At 34.6% G+C, this 14415-nt stretch overlaps 1 protein-coding gene across 5 annotated transcripts in view; it reads left to right on the top strand.

Moving 5' to 3' along the window:
• LEPR (leptin receptor) overlaps window positions 1–11948 on the top strand; it is a 90188-nt gene extending 78240 nt beyond the window's left edge. For all 5 annotated transcript variants that reach the window (XM_043461056.1, XM_043461058.1, XM_043461059.1 and 2 more), the window contains 2 exons: window positions 306–381; window positions 9416–11948. In XM_043461056.1, coding sequence (XP_043316991.1) covers window positions 306–381; window positions 9416–9433 — 94 coding nt within the window. In that variant the 3' untranslated portion in view covers window positions 9434–11948. The remainder of the gene's footprint in view (window positions 1–305; window positions 382–9415) is intronic.
• The last annotated feature ends 2467 nt before the right edge of the window (window positions 11949–14415 follow it).

Genomic DNA, 14415 nt, shown 5'->3' with positions numbered 1-14415 from the left:
AATCTGAATTTATCTTCCAATCAAGTGAGCTGATGGGGCATGTGCAAAGTATTTAGCACAGGGCTAGGCATACAGTTTTCAATAAATGTTAGCTGTTTTTTATTATTATTATTATAGTGGTCATTAACTTTGGTTTAGACAGAAAGTTGATAGAAATTCTTCCTTGGATAGCATATGAAAGTAAAATTGATCCTACTGTGGCATAAACAGTCTGGTAGACTTAGTGTCTAGTTGTTTGCTTATTAACCGTTAACGTTTTCAATGTGAATGTTCTCTAATTCTAATGCCTTGTTTATCCTTTGTAGAATGAAAAAGTTGTTTTGGGAAGATGTTCCAAACCCCAAGAACTGTTCCTGGGCACAAGGACTTAATTTTCAGAAGGTCTTTTTTTCTATTTTTTTTTAACCTAAGTATATAATATTTCATTTTAGATGCTGTATACCTTTTAGAACTTCAAACATTTTTAAGGTTCAAAACTTTTTTTTAAGGATAAGGTTTAAATTTTATTTTATTCAATTCATCTTAATATGAATCTGTCTAATTTTTTATTTATTTTCATGAATAGGAAGATGCAGAGATTTGAAGACAGGACAAAACAAAATTCAATAGGAAGTTTATCATCTGAATTAACAATATACATACCTTTCTTCTGTGTCACAATATGTCATAAAACAAATATTAGAATGTTAGGTCAAATCTGATGGAGAACAAATATTTATACGTACTTTTTGGGTATAAATTGATTGTCCTTTGGAAAAGGCTGGAATCAATATTTTTAACCCATATAATTACCTTCATAATTACTTGGATCAATTACAAACTACATAATCCTTTCCTAAAACACTGCAATCTGAGAAATGCAATTATTATAGTAAAGCTTACATTTTGAAGATAGTCCCTTGCAAGCTCCTTATGAAACAATTAGTCAACTCTAATAAGATAATTTGCACTTATGTCTATTATAGATTTTCTCAGAAAACTCTAGAATTTAGCAAATATATCATTAACTTCCCAAGTTTTCCTTGAAGCAGGGTTGGCTTTCTACCTATAAAACTGGGAAAATAGAATTCAGTTTCATGGCAAAATATCTAAATGATGTTTTGAACAATAATCATATGTGGGTTATTCAGTCTCAGTAATTGTGTCATCGTAGTCACTGTTACAAGTCTTCAGTGGCTTCTTTTTTAGCTACAAGATCAAGTACAGTCTGTTTAAGCTGGTTCTCAATGACTTCTCTCTACAATCTGTTATCAACTTATGTCCATTTTTCCTGTCCACGGGCCTTAGTCATGCTGACTCTATTTCTCTCACCTCTATAGACCCCTCTATGTCAGTGAAGAGTTTGCTTTAAGCTCTTTCCCCAAACCTTCTGTGAACCAATGTAGTTCAGAAGAAATTCTGCCCCCTCTAAGTTTTCAGAGCATTTTATTATTTATTGTGAGGAGTGTTCTGAGTTCTAGGGCTGTTTTTTAAGACCACATATATTATTGAGCTCCTCCTGCTAAATGCAAAATACTAAAGTCAAGATTCACAAAATGCTGATATCTTATAGTTTGTCAATTTATTTATGTGCAGATCATTGAGATACATATTCTTACATTCATTAAGATTTTTATTTCAATTCTTGGTATCTTGGTTTCCTCTCCTGTAAAATGAAGTTTAATAGAATTTACCTCATTGAGTTTTTTCAAGGAGTAAAGAAGATGATACTTCAAATAGTAGTATCTCAATAAATTATCATTATATTGCATATTTACATGTTTTACATTGTTTCTTTCAAGTACCCCACAGAATAAGTATTAGCATCTCCATTTATAGAGAAAAAAACCCTAAAACTTATACTGGTTAGGTAGCTTGTTTTAGAGTCTGACTTAGTTTACTAATTTGTCTAATTTTTAAGCCTATTCTATTAGTAATTGTTCTCTCTGGCTTTCCTTTTTTTGACCATGACCCTTGGTGAGAAATATGCTTTACCTTGCAACCTAGTAAATGTATAGATGTAAATAATATGCATTTGCAGTGCCCTCTATCTTCAAGATTTTATTTCATTTGAAAAATACTGGTTACAACCCTCTAACTTCATTCACATGCTAATGAATATGATTTGCAATAACAAAATCACTGCCCTACAGTTTACCAATGAACAAATGAGTGAACAAAATAAGTAATATTGTGGGCAAAACAATGCAAGCAACTAAATTGTAATCTTTCAGTGGAAGAGACAGTGTTTCATCTTCAGACATGGTAGCACTGTAGTTTCACATGTTTACATGCATACATTATCTTTACAGAAACTTCACTTTGCCTGACTCTAACCAGCCCCACACCCATACACTTCTCAGCTATGCCCTTACTATAAGCCACAGAATCGCCTTTCATTAAAACAGTCCTGATGATTTTTCAATTAGTAAAATATTTATTCCTCTTCTTTCTCTTCCATTATGAATTCTTACAGTGACATTTATTGTAGTGTTAGTGACATTTCAGCCATGTATATTTATTTGTCATTCATTCATTCCTTTGTTCAACAAGCACATAATAAGAATGAGTATTTACATGTAAGTCTAGGATGTTGCTAGGCTCTGGGAAAACAATTTTTAAGATATTGTTCTTACCATCTAGGCAGTGACAGGGAGGTCATAGAGGAATGACTGGTTAAAAGCAGTATAGAATGAACTTGTCTTCTTTTCTCTCTCTAAAATTGTTTATTCATTTAAAATTCAATCATTAATTCATTCCATGCATTTACTCAAGGGATATTTATTGAATAGTTATCCTAATGCCAGTCACTCATCTAGGCCCTGGGGTTAAAATGGTGGGAAAATAAAAACTCTTGGAGTGTAAAGTCTATGGGAAAGATAAGATTAATCAGTTTATAACTGAAATAACTATATGTGTTATATATAATATATATTATGATAGTATTACAAACACTAATAATGATAAACGTGTTGTGAAATAAAGGGACCCAGTGTGCTGAGTGTATTGTGTGCGATGGGGGTGGTGAGTGAGTGAACGTAAGAAAGTGACAGTTAAGCTAAGATCTGGAAGATGAACAGTGATCCAGTAGGATTTGTGGTGGAGGGTGAGAGCCCAGGCAAGTCCGCCCGTGAAAACAAAGCCCAGTGGTAGGAAGGACCTTTGCACATTCACAAACTGAAAATAGGTAGGTTAAAAGACAAAGTAAAAAGGAGACTATTTTCTTAAATACCAAGTTTTTTTCCTTCTTTGAATATGAGAGGAGTTTTGTAAAAAAAATCGAAGTACTTATCTAACTAAAAATGTAAACACTTCACCGTGTCCATATATATAAATTCTGGGAATAATCGTCTTACTGTCTCAGAGAAGCTGAAACACTTAGTCTTCAAAATGGTAAGCTCTGAAATCTCTATGAACCACCAGGAATAATGGCTTCTAAGTGTTTACCAGGGCAGGGAAATGGTCGGCCCACCTCAGCAAAATGTAGTTTGGCCCTGCATCAAGTTTTCCCATTTTCCAGAAAATGCTGGACACAAAAAAATGGAGACTGAGTCAGTGACTCTAAGCCACATGCTACCCCACTGCGTCATGTAGCTCGCTAAGGAGGAGGGTCATGCCACAGCAGATTATCTGGCAGACGTGTGCAATAGACAGAAATACCACCGCATGTCCCCAAGTTCTGGTAAACTGAGAAAGTGTAAAGAATTTCTAAGTAGGGTGGGGGAATGATACTATTTGTAAGATGGATTTTTTTTTTTACTTTTGCAAATATTAGACTTTAAAATCTTGTAAGATATTCTTTAAGCACAACTAGCCCTCAAGGTGCTCAGTTTATTACTTGGCTTAACAGGTACTCAGTTAGGAATAGATCAGTTTTTGGAATGTATCAGGAATATTTGAAGAGTAAAGAAGAATGTAATTTCAAAGGTTTTACTGATGATAAAAATCTAATCTGCTAAAAATCAATAACTTTTAAAAATCTCACCTTCTACTTTAATCTCCTAACTAAAAGTACTTTTTTGGGGACAAATAATACAATATAATTCACATTATATTTCTAAAGAGGACAAGACAATTTACTATCTGCTCCAAACTTTCATATTCATATTATTTTATTTAATTTGGTCATAGACCTAATAGCTTTATATTTTCTGATTACAAAACTGAGGTGCAGAGTGATGCAGCAGCTTGTCTTGATCAGACAGCCTGTAGGTGTAAAACCTTGGTTAAACTCAGGTTTATTGTACTCATTGATACCCTTCCCATCAAGTCCTTATTAACAATGGATTGCTTAATATACTTAATGCCACTAAATTATGCACTTAAAAATAGTTGAAATAATAAATTTTATGTATATCTTAACACAAAAAAATTGGCAAAGAATCTGAATAGACATTTCTGCAAAGAAGATGTACAAATAGCCAATAAGGAAAAATGAATATATGGTCAATGTGATTAGGAAAAGATTAGGAAAATGTAAACCAAAAACACGAGATAGCACTTTATACTAGCTAGGACTGTTATAATAAAAACCACAGGTAATAAGTTGGTGAGAATGTGGAGAAATTGGAACTTTCCTGTACTGCCAACTTGAACGTTAAAATGGTGCAGCCATTTGCTGTTAATTTTTCTGGCAGATCACCCTTTTATTTCTAAAAATAAGATATTTCTGCCATTATGAGATGTAAGTATTTAGCGATTTCTGGCTGTAATGAGGATTTACTTACTATATACATACTTTTTTGCCCCTTCTTTACCCATGCTATTACCATATCATATTGTTAATCACTTTTTTTTCAGTTCCTTCAGTCATCAGTCTATAATCTCAGAACAGTCTTCTAAAACTCCATTTGTTGTTCCATGAAATACAGACTGTTTCTTAGAACCCCCCCCCTTTATTAAAATAAAATAAAGACATTAGCACTCTTACCTTTCCCTCCATTTCTCTCCACTTCCCAATCTTGGTCAACTGTAACTTTACATTTTCACTTAAGTCAGGGTAGATAACATGTTCTGTGCTATAATTTGTCTGTGAGTTAATTTTAAAAAGTAAAAACCCAATAAACTGTATTTTAATTGTTATGAGTTCATAAATATTGTTCCTTGCAGAACTAAGTAATATAATGTGATTATATTACCACATTTCGTGGTTCCAATGACACAAAATAGTTAAAAAAGGTATGTTAGAAACACTCCACCCTGTTAACCTGAATTTTGCCAAATTTTAGTTGGCTTCATTTTTCATTTTTATGTTTTGTTTTGTGTTTGTTTTGCTTTTTCTAGAGCTTCTAATTGCTTCTTAATTTTTTTTTTTAACCTTCTTTGTGAGGTATGTGTATGTGCATCTTCACTGGAGATCTGTTCCCCAGGCACTCTGTCCAGGAAATCCTCTATCCTCCTACTGTGATCTGGATTAGGCCTTTTCTAACATTACTACAAGCCATCCCTCTGAATTTTCCCTTAACTGGTTTCTAGTAGGGGCTTCCCTGATAGCTCAGTTGGTAAAGAATCCACCTGCAATGCAGGAGACCCTGGTTTCATTCTGGTGTCAGGAAGATCCCTAAAGAAGGGAAAAGTGATTTCTAGTGGAAACTGTTCTCTAGACTTTTTTCTTCCTCTTTTTGATTAACTACTTCCTTACATAACCTGCCAGGAAATACTGTATAAGTTGAAGTCTCTCCAAGCCTGAAATTCTTTTTATTGTGCCTTCCTTTATTGATATTTTGGTGGAATAGCAAGTTCCAGGTTGACAAGCCTTTCCAATAAAACTTTGAGACAATTCCTGCCTTATCCTCTAGCATCTGGTATCACTTCTGAGAAGTCTAGTGCTACTCTGATTTTTACTCCTCACTGGTATCATGCAGTTTTCCTGCTTTTAATATATTATCCCTGTTATTGATGTTCTAAAATTTTAGTGGTAGGTCTAAACGTATTTAGGAAGATTCTTTTTCATTTAGCTTTGTTCTTGTTTGAAGACACTTTTGATTCCAATCTCCTGTCAATTCTAAGAAATGATATTATTTCTTTGATAACTTCCTCTCCTCTTATTTCGTTGGATGTCATTCTAGAATATGTGTTAGGTGGATGTTGGACCCTCTGCAAAGATCTCTACTTCTTATCTCTTCTCTAATATGTCCTGTTTCTTTGTCTTTTTTTTTAATGTTTGAGACCTGCCATACCCTGTTCCTTCAGTGCTTCTATTGAACGTTTGCTCTTTATAGTTGTAAATTTCCAGCTATTCATTTTCAGTGTATCCTGTTCTGACTTTATGCATGCAATATTTTCTTACTAGAAATGCCGATTTAGAGGATCATCCCTTGTTTTAAAAATTCTCTTTTCTTTTATTCCTTGAACTCTCTGTGTCTGCTAGGATCATATTCTCCTCCTGTTTATCTTGGCTTTTTAAAAAATCTCACACTTTCCAGACATATGTGGTAACCCTTTGTTTTTCTTTCATGTTTAAGAAAGGGATTGCTGCCCTGAATGGGTTAGAAAGGGCTCTTCTAGATGAGGAAAGACATGCTCATAGACACCAATACTCCTCAACTGCTAGATTCCTCCCCAGATAATTTTTCAACTACTTTTAAGAACAAATCTTCAATTTGAGTTTGGGGAGTATGAAGCCTTTTCCATGTGTAGTAGAGGGAGTAGAAGAGCCCCATTCCATATAAAGAATTTCCTGTTTTCAGACAAAGGTCTCATTTCTTCCTGTGTTTTTACCTGCCTTTTTTCACCCTTCCCCCCATCTCCATTATATCAGGTCAGTCAGTTCAGGCGTTTGCTCGTGTCCAACTCTTCGCAATCCCATGTACTTCAGCACTCAGGGCTTCCCTGTCTGTCACCAACTCCTGGAGCTTGCTCAAACTCATGTCCATTGAGTCAGTGATGCCATCCAACCATCTCATCCTCTGTCACCCCCTTCTCCTCCTGCCTTCAATCCTTCCCAACATCAGGGTCTTTTCCAGTGAGTCAGTTCTTTGCATCAGGTGGCCAAAGTATTGGAGCTTCAGCTTCAACATCAGTCCTTCCAATGAATATTCAGGACTCATTTCCTTTAGGATTGACTGGTTTGATCTCTTTGTAGTCCAAGGAACTCTCAAGAGTCTTCTCCAATACCACAGTTCAAAAGTATCAATTCTTCAGCGCTCAGCTTTCTTTATGGTCCAACTCTCACATCCATACATGACTATTGGAAAAACCATAGCTTTGACTAGATGGACCTTTGTTGGCAAAGTAATGTCTTTGCTTTTTAATATGCTGTCTAGGTTAGTCATAGCTTTTCTTCCAAGGAGCAAGCGTCTTTTAATTTCATGGCTGCAGTTACCATCTGCAGTGATTTTGGAGCCCAAGAAAATAAAGTCTGTCACTGTTTCCATGGTTTCCCCATCCATTTGCCATGAAGTGATGGGACTGGATACCATGATCTTTGTTTTTTTGAATGTTTCATTTTAAGCCAGCTTTTTCACTCTCCTCTTTCACTTTCATCAAGAGGCTTGTTAGTTCTTCTTTGCTTTCTGCCATAAGGGTGGTGTCATCTGCATATCTGAGGTTATTGATATATGGTCTCCACTATATGCAACAGGAAAAAATGTCTTTCTCTTCAGCTAGGGCTTCCCTGGTGGCTCAGCTGGTAAAGAATCCGTCTGCAATGCAGGAGACCTGGGTTCGATCCCTGGATTGGGAAGATCCCCTGGAGAAGGGAAAGGCTAGCTGCTCCAGTATTCTGGCCTGGAAAATTCCATGGACTGTATAGTCCACGAGGTCTCAAAGAGTCGGACAGGACTGAGTGACTTTCACTTTCACTTTCCTCCCATCTCCACTATATGCAACAGGGCAAACTGTCATTCTCTTCAGCTATAGCCCACCTTGGAGGTATTCCAGTCTGCAGCTCATCTCCTTTGGTCTATGCTCCTCCACTTGTTTTCCATCTATTAGAAATTTGAAATCTCATTCCCTCTTAACCTTCTCAGATTATCTGATTTGATTTATTCATACACTTTCATTCTAACAGAGCCTCTATAGAGATAAGAAAGAAACATGCAAGCTCAAACAGCCATCTTGAACCACAATACTTTCCTACACCATTTCTCACAATACTTTAAAAACCAGAATCTTTAACAGCATTGAAATCAATTATACTTCAATAAAATAAATGAAACAAATCAAAATCTTTTTAAAAGTTCTGAAATAGGATAAAAAAATTTTTAAACAATGGTTGAAATTCTTGTTGTAGGAAAATGTATTGCAGTAAGTCAATAGCCTTGTTTTTCTTCTAATTCAAAGCTTTTTTAAACCTCTTTCTTTAGCATTTTGTCTAATCTGTTAGTTTCTTCCTCTAAATCCAAACCATCTACATTTGAGGTGTGTGTGTGTGATCTAACCCTGCTTCTTTGTTGTCTACATTTATGTCTATTTCCATGAAGTGTACTCCCACTTAACAACCTGAATACTTTGGCATGTTTAAACTAAAATCAAATGGATTTTTTTCTTTTGAGTCAAAGACTATCATAGATTCCACCACCTGTTCTAGTTCTCAAAAGAAGCAGCTTAGCAACCCATAAACTCCTAATACCGTTCTCATGGATCTGAGGCAGATTGTCCCTGAAATTGCTAGAACAGCCTTGCAGAAGTGTGAAAGAGCTGATGTAGTTTCCTAAAATATGATTTCTATTTTCTCTATTTTCTTGTCCTTCTTAATATCTATATATGTGCCCTTGGGTCATAATGAACCAGAAGAGATGATAAATTAATCAGCTCAAATCTATCACAGCAAATAGAAAAAGCAAAAGAAAGAACATGTTCTCCTCCCTACTTGTGTTTAAAATATCTTTTCATCTTCCATTGCATTTTAGACATTGTTGGATTAGAAAAACATTCAGAGTCCTCCCTCTAGTTAGCTGTGCAACTTTAAGCCTTGATAGTTTTGTCTATAAAAAAGGGAGAAATGTGGACCAGATGAAAGTTCTTAGAACTTTTTTCTAGATTAAAAAAACCATGATAATTCTATTCTTCTTTACTATTTCAATTCTTCTCTATTTTAATTGAAAAAATTATTTTCAGAAATCTACTACTTTACTCTTTCTTGTTCCAAATTCTCTAATATTTGCTGTAGTTCCTCCACTTGCTTTTAATTTTCCCAGCTCTTTGTTCTTCTTTGCTTTTACTTATTCTATTATTCCTCTATAGATTTTCTTTTCTGGGATTGCTAAGGCTATCCTTAGAATGTGATGTTAAGGCATGCCTTAAGAAAATGATAGAGACCACCTTAGTTCAAAATGTTATCTTTTCGTAAAAACGTGCATTACTGTAGTTTAACACAAGAATTTATGATCCACTACCCATGCCTGACAGAGCATCTTTTTGATTTCTTTTATCTTTTGCTTTCTGAATGGTTTTTTATTTTGCTTCCTTATTTTGTTTTATTTTATCTGAACAGAGAACGGACATTCTTTGAAGTCTAATCATGATCACTACCGATGAACCTAATCTGCCAGCTTCCCAACATTCTATAGAGTATTAGAAGATTTTTACATTTTGAAGAAGGGGAGACAATCTAAAAAAAATTGGTGAAACTATTGAGAACTAAAATATGGTGGATTATGTTCATTTAGAACTTAAAACAGATGGGTAAATTTGGAGTTCAAGACATTGATCTCAGTCCAGTTCAGTTTGGATGTATGATTACTTCTCAGGTCATCTCCAAAGTAGTATTTATGATATCTGGCTTTTGATTTGTCCTTTGGTCATAAAACATTAAAAAATATGACTGTTGCTCTCAGCACATATCTATTAGATATCATCAAATTTATAATAGACAGTGCTGTAACCACAGCTTCTGACACATAACTTGGCAAATACAATGACTCTAAATATAAAATGTAGCAAAAGTTTTTAGTTTACATCTTATGTCCAAAAATTTCCATTTTATATCCTTTTATAGACACTTCAGCCTATAAATTGAACCATTTGGGTATTCTTTATAATGTCTTAGAGCTCTTATATTTATCTAACTCTGATCCATATGGGAATTTTCATTTTAGCCTTGAAAATGACCTAAATGCTAACTTCCATTTCAGTTCAAAGACAGTTTGTTCTGGTCGAAGGCCAGTAGAAGTTACAGTTCATCTTGGGATGACCTGACATATCCAGGTCAGATTGACCAGATAAGAAAACACATCAGCTTCCAATTCGGCATCTTTGTGAAATTCTTGACTAAATTTAATTTATTTACACTGAACCACCCCAAACTTCTAGCAGGCAGGGAAATGGGCAGTGATGCAAAAAGGGAGACTCTCTAAAGCTTTTAGAAATAGCTCAAAGCAAACCCAGGACTTTCCTTCTTGAAAAAAAAGACCACCACTAATGCTAGTGGTGAATTACCTTGTGTGCCTTGCTGCTCACATTCAAAATAAACCAAAGCCTCTGTTTGATTAACCCAAATAATATTTAAATTTAGGATACATATACATTACTTATATTTAGATTTCATTCACAGTTTTATTTGAATGTTAAAAAACCTAAAAATCAGGAAGAAAGTGTCCTTTCCCCACTTCATTGACTTTTAATAGATGTCATTGGAATGTAAAATTGAAGTGTGAAAATATGAAAGGATATTAATTCCTTCTAGCTGAGTACATATTTAATATGCTCTCAGACTGTTCTAAAATCTTGAAATGTTAGATGCATATGGTAATTGAAATGATTTTTTAGTACACATACTCTTAATAAATGTCTGTGACCCATTGATAAAATATACTTTAATAATATATGGATATGTGTTTGTTGTTGTTGTCTTCCATTATTAGTGAACTCTTTCATCAAATGCATTTGAAGAAGTAAATTGTTTGGTGTAACAGATTAATTACCGATTATGAAGTTTTAGAGGGCATGAAATATGTCAAACATGTCATTTGAAGAACATCTGTGAGTTTGCATGCTATGTGCCATTCTTATTTTTGTTTTCAATGTTAATAGTATGCAGTTTCTTTATTTGTAGATCTTAATTTCTTGGTTCATTTAAATTTTAAGAAAATCAATACATATATAGTAGTAACCTTAATAAAAAATAAAATGAGCAAAAAAAATTTGAAGGAAATTATATAAATTTAATTATATATTTCTCTCAGAAAGAAAACAGGAAGAGAAATAGCTTTCTCTTTACACATTATGTTCATATAATAACAGAAAACTGTGTATTAATACAGTATTTGTTTTTATGTAGTATTTTAGTCTCTGTATAAATCTATTCCATTATATTTGGTATATTTATTCCTTTATGGTTATAATCAAGCATATATTTCATTGAGTTCAACATTATGTTAAATGAATTGTATTTTTATATGGAATATATTTGCCATTATGAATGTTGATTATATTGTTATTTCAAGCAATATATCTGAATTCATTCTACTAGTTTAAGAATTATAAAATTCAAAATTTTAATTATATGTATAGCATAAAATTGAACACATTTTCTGTAGTACTTCATTTAGCTGTGTTAATTTTTCAATCTGCTGTGTCTACAGTTTTATTTTGCATTTATTTTTTTCAATATGTTTACATTGTATGAGTTGAGCTTTTTTGCACATAGATGCTTGCTTGTAGCTGCTTAGCAGGGTTTGTTGTTGTAATGTAACCACTGTTCTTATAAAAATATGATGTGCATTTGTTTTGTATCTTTGTCTTCATTCCACATGTCCTTTAGTTTGTATTTTTATGTGAAGTTATTTATAAGGAATGGTTATTTAAAAGTCTGTGATCATCTCTTTCACCTTAATTGTTTTTAGCAAATAGGTATTCTTAGTTTTTATTTTCTGATAGTCATAAATAGATTTTTAGTATGATGTAAGGTAGATAAGATCACATACAGTCTCCTTCATATCATATATTATGTCATGGAGTAGTTATTTTAGCTATCTGTAGCCAAGTTGTATTGCTCCTTTGATTTTTAAAAAAAATTTATTTATTCATTTTTGTCTATGCTGTGTCTTGATTGTTGTGTGGGCTTTTCTCTAGTTGTGGTGAGCAGGGGTTGTGCTAGGATTTCTCTTTACCGTGGCTTCTCTTGTTGCAGAGCATGGGCTGTAGGGTGAGCGGGCTTCAGTAGTTGCAATAGTTGTGGCTCCCGGGGTCTAGAGCTCAGGCTCAATAGTTGTGGCCCATGGGCTTAGCCGCTCCATGGCACGTGGGATCTCTCTGGATCAGGGATGGAACCTGTGTCTCCTGAATTGGCACGTGGATTCTTTACCACTGAACCACTAAGGAAGCCCCACTCATTTGATTTTGTATCAATTTATCTTTTAAACTTGATGTAAGAGATTTCAGTTTGTGGAAGTGTAATTTGCTATACAAAATTAGAAATTCTTCTAGAGATAACACTTTCTAATTTCAGTGTCCTCAGTCACATCTGACTCTTTGAAACCTCATGGACTATAGCCCATCAGGCTCCTATGTCCATGGCATTTTCCAGGCATGAATACTAGATCCCCTTCTCCAGGGGATCTTCCTGACCCAGGAATCAAATCCACGTCTATTGTGTCTCCTGCACTGACAGGCAGATTCTTTACCACCAGCACCACCTGTGAAGCCTTTGAGAGCTATGCACTTTCAGATACTATTTAATGTATTCCTTGTACAAAGCTATGAGATAAATATTGAACACAATTTTACAGATGAGGAAATTGAAAGGCAGAGAGGTTAATACTACCTGTCCCTTATGATTTTTGATCTATTTATTTCAGTCCAAAAATCAGTTAGTTTGTGGTTTATGATTTAACCACAATTAGTATGTGGTTTATATGGTTATGATTAGTTTGTGATTTATGTCCTTTCATATAAACTTTCACACTTCCATTTCTTTTGTGATATCATAGTGAAGCAAAACAAAAATCAATACAATTGAGGATTAAAATGTGTCTTTTCTTTTAGCCAGAAACATTTGAGCATCTTTTTATCAAGCACACAGAATCAGCGACCTTTGGTCCTCTTCTTTTGGAGCCTGAAACCATTTCAGAAGATATCAGTGTTGATACATCATGGAAAAATAAAGATGAGATGGTGCCAACAACTACAGATGCTCTACTTTTGACGACTCCAGATCTTGAGAAGGGTTCCATTTGTATTAGTGACCAATGCAGCAGTGCTCAATTCTCTGAGGCTGAGAGCACAGACATAACCTGTGAGGATGAAAGCAGGAGACAGCCCTCTGTTAAGTATGCCACCCTGCTCAGCAACTCTAAGTCAGGTGAAACTGAGGAGGAGCAAGAGCTTATAAATAGCTCAGTTAGCAAATGCTTCTTGAGCAACAGTTCTCCACCAAAGGATTCTTCTTCTAAGAGATCATGGGAAATAGAAACCCAGGCATTTTTTATATTGTCAGATCAGCATCCCAATATAATTTCACCACACCTTCCATTCTCAGAAGGCCTGGATGAACTTTTGAAACTTGAGGGAAATTTCCCTGAGGAAAATAATAATGAAAGGCCTGTCTATTATTTAGGAGTCACTTCAATGAAAAAGAGAGAGAGTGATGTGTTTTTGACCAATGAGTCAAGAGTGTTGTCCCCATTCCCAGCCCACTGTTTATTCACTGACATCAGGATCCTCCAGGACAGTTGCTCACACCTTGTAGAAAATAACTTCAACTTAGGAACTTCTGGTCAGAAGACTTTTGTATCTTACATGCCTCAATTTCAGACTTGTTCCACTCAGACTCAGAAAATAATGGAAAACAAGATGTGTGACCTAACTGTCTAATTTCATTCCAGAAACATCTAAGATTTATGATGTAATTGAGTCATGTGAAGGTTAATACATTTCACCATTGCTTAGTAGAGTAAAAAAGAAAACAGAGTCAAATTTGAAAATGATTGTTCCAGAACTAATGGTAGCTTACTCACTCAAGTAATACAGAGAGAGAGTGTGAGAAAGCCTTCAAGAGCCTAACGATGTAGACTGACTCTTCTAATGATTTTGGTAATCAGCTAGTGTGACGGTCTCTAGTGACTTTTGTCTAGCTAGCCATAAACCCAACAGTACTATTTTTGGGGACATCAAACCCATGTAGAAGGAGCTAATCATCTGAATTACATTCACATCTGAAAGACTTGACACTAACACTTGTGGAAATGTAAAAAAAGCGTGTGGTTATTTTACCTTGAGTTGTCTTTATTGTGTGCTCAATTACACACACACACACACACACACGCAATCATACCCAATAGGCATCCTTGTGCATTTTAAAAGTACATGATGTGTTTGTATTTTGTGATATTAGACTGTGTGATTTGAAAGTGTTTTTAGTTAACAGACTTACCTTGAGCACTTACTCTGTGATCCACACTCTGCTAAATGTTGCAGATAAATACAGGATATTGCCCTGGGCTAGGGGATATACTTGTGAAGATACACAGGAAATCAGTCTTTATGTACCAAAAT

Source organism: Cervus canadensis, chromosome 2 (assembly GCF_019320065.1).
Source record: "Cervus canadensis isolate Bull #8, Minnesota chromosome 2, ASM1932006v1, whole genome shotgun sequence".
Classification (NCBI taxonomy): domain Eukaryota; kingdom Metazoa; phylum Chordata; class Mammalia; order Artiodactyla; family Cervidae; genus Cervus; species Cervus canadensis.
Note: the sequence above shows the minus strand (reverse complement) of the source record. Positions and strands in the feature narration are given on the sequence as shown.